At 58.8% G+C, this 5552-nt stretch overlaps 1 protein-coding gene across 1 annotated transcript; it reads right to left on the bottom strand.

Moving 5' to 3' along the window:
* Nucleotides 1-2737: 2737 nt before the first annotated feature.
* KCNA6 (potassium voltage-gated channel subfamily A member 6) lies at nt 2738-4327 on the bottom strand (the record flags this gene model as incomplete). Its single annotated transcript, XM_082850786.1, has 1 exon — nt 2738-4327. The coding sequence occupies one exon, from the start codon at nt 4325-4327 to the stop codon at nt 2738-2740; it is 1590 nt and encodes a 529-aa protein (XP_082706912.1).
* Between the last annotated feature and the right edge of the window lie 1225 nt (nt 4328-5552).

The raw sequence follows: 5552 nt of genomic DNA, 5'->3' as shown, positions 1-5552 counted from the left end.
GAAGCAGAAGCATCATTTCTCTGTCTCTCTCAGCGCTGGGAGGAGCCTCTCTCTGAGGACGTGAGTGCCCCGCAGTGCTATTATGGACTAAAACTAGTATGACCCTTGGCGAGGCCCAGCTTGACTACCTCGGGAGAAGCTAGTCCCCTCCAAGGCCATTTCAAAAACAATAATATGGACATTGCTTTAACCGGCAGTTGCTTGGCATTCAAGTTTCTGAAGACTCAGGGGTGGGATGAGGCAGCTTCAGTGACTGGGTGGGGAAGCCAGGAAGAAAGGTCCAGATAGGAAGCTTTGGGGACCTGCTTCCCCTTCATTTTCCGAAGGTCACGCATCCCTGTCCTAGCCCTACCAGCCTCTAAAGCCATATGTGAGAGGCGTCCCCCTTTCAGAAGCTGGGAATACGTAGTCTCCTGTTCTCCCTGGCTGCCCAAATCAGAAGATAGAGAGAACAGTCTGGAAGGTTGCTACGGCAACCAGAGTCCCTGGAGAGCCCAGCTCTCCGTAAACCCTTTACTTTCGGGCATGCTCTGACTTGAAAAGGAAATGGTGATGAGGATGACACACACACACATACAGAGACACATGCATACGTGTTCCAACATCACCCTCGCCGGGAGCATCACTTTTGCCTCTGCGTGGGCCTCCTCTGTCCCCCGAATTGCCAGGAGTAATATTCCAGAAGACATTTGGAAGCCTGGCATTCTATGGCCTCAGAGCAAGTGTCTGAATCACGAGCATCTCCTCCTGCATTTCAGGTTTGGAGAAGCCAAGCTCCCAATCAGGATGATGGTGTCTGGCCCCAAAAGGATCCCAGTGGATCGCTCCAAAGAGAGCATCCTCCTGGCCGAAAGGTAAGAAGAAAGACCAAGGCCCAGTCTGAGAGGCTAGGGAGGGGTTTAAAGAGCTAATGGCCCAGAATGGCCTGCGCATGGGCTCTGGATCCAAGGCAGGAACTCTCAGGGGAGGCCTTGCCTGTGGGGGATGGGGAAACGTGGTAATGAACTAGAAACCATTACGGAAGTTCACACATTTGCATAGCGTCATCCCCAGCCTCCCAGATGAGTTCACGGGCCGTTCCCCATGAGGTGGGGGTGGGGGGAAGACATGAATGTTCCCATTGAATGGGTGGGGAGACTGAGGCACAAAGAGGGACTGTGGCACCCAAGTTACCCTGTAAAGTGTGGCAACATCCGGACAGTGTCTCTCAAGAAAACCCTCAAGAGGCCGTCCCTCATAAGTTTGCTCTTTGAGAAAAGATTTTTTAAAAAATTCTTATCAAGGAGCCGTAAAGCCTAGTTTATAAAATTAAAAACTCATTAACAGTCCTTCCGGTTTCTGAACTGTACCCAGGAGAGCTCAGAACAGTGCATCACAGTTGATCAAGGCAACAAATGAATGACGATGTGATGAGGGGACAGAAACAGGGGTTCACAACGGAAGAAGATGACTTGGTCTAAGTGGCACCTTACCAGTGAGAGCTGTGGGCTGCAGCTCCAGGGCCAGAGCAGGAGAACGTTTGCTTGACTCAGCAAAAACCTCTAACAGTGAGGCTGTCAGCAAAGGAATAATGCCTCTTCCTTACTCTAAACCACCTGTCTCATTGCCCACGAAATGGAAAGGAAAAAAAAAAAACAAAAAAGCCCACGCTAGCATCCAATGTGTGCTGCTACCTGTCTGTGGGTTTAGGCTGGAGTCTGCTTTAGAAAGCCTTCAACAGCAATCCTAAGTCAGACTCCCAGGAAGAAGGGTGGAGGACTAGAGAGGGTCGGGGGAAGTGAGGGAGAGAAATCTGCTGTCTGCAGAAGACTCCTCTGCCCCCCTAGACGGTACTGTCTCCGTGGCGCCTCTCTTCTGATGAGCGGTCAAGCCTGCTTGATTATATCCAGCCATTTCTCCCAGCTCTGTGGGTTCCCCTTTGCCAGTTCCTCTGCACAGGAAGAGTATTTGGCTCTGAGAAGGAGCCTTCCTGGAAGCTCGAGAGGGTCAAGGGATCAGAGTGGGGAGAACGAAGTGCAGACCAAAGACTGATGTGTCTACCATGCCAGCTCGCACCTGGAAGAATCCATTGGCCCCTTTGGTCCAAGACTGACTCTCACATCCTCCAAATGGCCAAGTGTAATTGTAGTTTCTCTAATTCCATCCAAGATTAGAGATGTACAGCGTAGTATCAGGCTGGGCAGCTGAAGGCTCTCCCAGGGGTCCTCTTCAGGATGAGCAGCCGGTGTTACAGGGCGCTGGAGGAAAACAAAGGAGGAGTACTGTTTCTGTCCACCCGTTTCTGCCAGTGACCGTGTGGCCAGAAGCTAAGACAGGTGCATGCCCCAAAGCCACAGACGCTAAGGAGAAAAAGGACCCAGGTGTGCCTGGTTTCCGTCTCGTCAACATCACTCTTCCTAGAGATATTACAAGTCCCAGACATGAAAAATCAGAGTCTTGAGGGACGAAGGTCAGATGGAAATCTCATCCACGTGACAGAAGATGGGCACGAATGGGTGGCACCGTTAGAGTTCGGAAAATGCCACTTAGATGGAGAAACCTTGGATGCTGCAGGGGTCAAGTAACAAGATTGAGAGTCCAGGTGTGTGGTCCTGGCGCCAGCCACTGGGTGTGGGGTGGGGGGGGGGGAGTCAGGAAGTCACCTGGAGCTGGGGTGCGAGTAGTGGAGAATGACAAGGAGCCCTAAGGGATTGTTTGCTCAGTGTCCTTCCTTCCATGCAGGCCCGGCCTGCATCCGTCAAACTTCGGTGAGCATCCTCTTCTCTGCATATGCCCGATGTGGAGTAGGAAAGTAGCTGGGTCTCCGCTCCCGGGTGGCCTCCGAGAATTCAGGCTTGCCAAGTCCGTTGTCGGCTGCCTTCAGGTCCGGGGCGGGCTGCCCACATGTGACGTGGGTGTACTGGCCTTGTTCTTCCTGCTCGGTCTCCCGGTGGTAGAAGTAGTTGAAGTTGGAGACGATGACGGGCACGGGCAGGGCGATGGTGAGGACCCCGGCGATGGCACAGAGCGAGCCCACGATCTTGCCCCCCACCGTCATGGGGTACATGTCCCCGTAACCTACTGTGGTCATGGTGACCACGGCCCACCAGAAGGCATCCGGGATGCTGGGAAAGAGCGAATCGTCATCGTCGGCCTCTGCGAAGTAGACGGCGCTGGAGAAGAGGATGACTCCGATGAACAGGAAGAAGATGAGCAGACCCAGCTCCCGCATGGACGCCTGCAGGGTCTTGCCCAGGATCTGCAGCCCCTTGGAGTGGCGGGACAGCTTGAAGATGCGGAACACCCGGACCAGGCGGATCACTCGGAGGATGGCCAGGGACATGGCCTGCTGCCCGTTCTGGCCGCCGCCTCCACTGGCGGACTGCTGTCCCTGCTGCTGCACCAGCTCGGTGCCCAGGGTGATGAAGTAGGGGAAGATGGCCACCAAGTCGATGATGTTCATGATGTTGCGGAAGAAGGCTGGCTTGCTGGGGCAGGCGGAGAAGCGCACCAGCAGCTCGAAGGTGAACCAGACAATGCACAGCGTCTCCACCAGAAAAAAGGGGTCGGTGAAGAAGGAGCCCCCAAGGGTACTTAGTGGGGAGGAGCCCCCTGCCACCATTCCCCCCGCGGTGATGCCAGGATGAAACGTATAGGAATCGTCTTCATCCTCCTCTTCCTCCTGGCTGCCCCTGGACACCGGGGAGACACCACCACCATTGCTGCCACCTCGACCATCTGCGCGGAACTGCGGCAGCGTCTCCAGGCAAAAGATGACGATGGAGATGAGGATGACCAGCACCGAGACGATGGCGATGCCCCGGGCGGGCCCCGAGCTCTCCGGGTACTCGAAGAGCAGCCACACCTGGCGCTGGAAGGGCTGGGAGGGCAGTGGCTTCTCGTCCACGCCACCCTCGGGCAGGCAGCCCTCGTCCTCGCGGAAGGCAGCCAGGGCCTCGTCCCCGAGCTGGTAGAAGCGGATCTCCTCCAGGAAGATGTCCAGCGGCACGTTGACCGGCCTCCGCAGCCGGCCCCCCGACTGGTAGTAGTAGAGGATGGCGTCGAAGCTGGGCCGGTTGCGGTCGAAGAAGTACTCGTTCCTCAGCGGGTCGAAGAAGCGGACGCGGCGGCCGGGGTCCCCCAGGAGCGTGTCAGGGAACAGCGACAGGGTGCGCAGCTGCGTCTCGAAGCGCAGCCCGGAGATGTTGATGACCAGCCGCTCGCTACTACAGCAGCCGCCGCCGCCGCCGCCGCCGGCCTCCGGGAAGTCTCCGGCATCCTGTTGCTCCCCCTCCGGCCCACGGGCCTCCCCCGGCGCCGCCAACGTAAGGGATTTCTCCGATCGCATGTCCCCTCCGCGGTGCGCTCCCCGCCACTAGGACGGCGCCCACGACACGACCTCCCGGGCGCGGCGCCGCCTCCCAGCTCTCGGCGGCGCCTTCTTTTCGGGGTGGGGCTCGCGGTACGACCGACGCCGGGTCCCTAAGCCCCGAAGCCCTGGTCTTCGCCGGGCTAGGTCTGGGGAGGTGACCTGGGCGCGGAGGGTTCGGCTCCGCGCCCCTAGTTATCCGCGCCCGATGCTAGATACAGCTTGTGGTACCTGGAACCGCAGCCTGGCGCGTGTGCAGCTGGACGCCAGGAAAGAAGCGTGGCGTCGCGCCCCCGCCCTCCCCAGACTGGGCTCCGGGACGCGGGGGTCCGCCCTCCAGACCGGTCAGCACGTCCCAGCTCCCGCGGCGCTCCTCCAGCAGCTCCAGACCCCCGGCCGCCGCTGGGACCCGAGCGCCAGATGCGCCTCCCTCCGGCTCGGCCAAGACGCCTGGCGGGGCTCGGCCTCCGCCCTACGGCCACCGCGGGCTCCACTGGCCAAGGTCGCCGTTCCCGCCGCCGCGGCCGCCACCGCCTCCCTCCGAGCCGCGCCGCTGGCCTGCGAGAGGGCCCTGGGGCCGCCCCGGCGCCGGGGCGCGCGGACCCACCTCCCCAGCCCTTGTGCCTTCGCTGCAGCCGCCGCAGCTGCAGCGGCTCGGCTCTCCGCTCTGCCCTTCCTTCCCAACACACTCTCTCCAAGTGACGTGGCAGGCCCCGCCTGCTGCCCCCTCCCACCCCACTCGCGCATCACACCCCTTGCCCGGCCAGGGGCCGCGCGAGCCAGGGCGCGGCGAGCGGACGCACCCTCACCTCTCCAGTAATCTTTCCCGCGCTCTCCTGGCACGCCTCTCCCTCCCGCACGTTCACATCCACGGCCCTCTAAACAGGCGCAGGTACCCTAATGCCACACCCCCCCGCCCCCGCAAGTCGCTCTTCTCTTTTCGGTTTAGGGAGCTGACCTGCGCAGTGCATCTCATCAATAAGAAAACACCCCTCACCGCCCCCCCCCCCGCGCCCCATGGCACAGAGTTCTGTGCCTCCACTCACCCAGAAATTTAATGAAAGAAATCAAATTATATTTTGTCCTTCTGTATTTACGAAGACCTATTTGCCAGCTTCTCCAATCTCTACTTAAAAAAAATTGAGGAAGCATGTTTTGATGTCTTGAGAGCTTCCAATTTAAATTGTACTCCAATGTCAGTCCC

The sequence above is a fragment of the Leucopleurus acutus genome (assembly GCF_964270905.1).
Source record: "Leucopleurus acutus genome assembly, chromosome: 11".
Lineage (NCBI taxonomy): Eukaryota > Metazoa > Chordata > Mammalia > Artiodactyla > Delphinidae > Leucopleurus > Leucopleurus acutus.
This window is presented reverse-complemented; position numbering and strand designations above follow the sequence as displayed.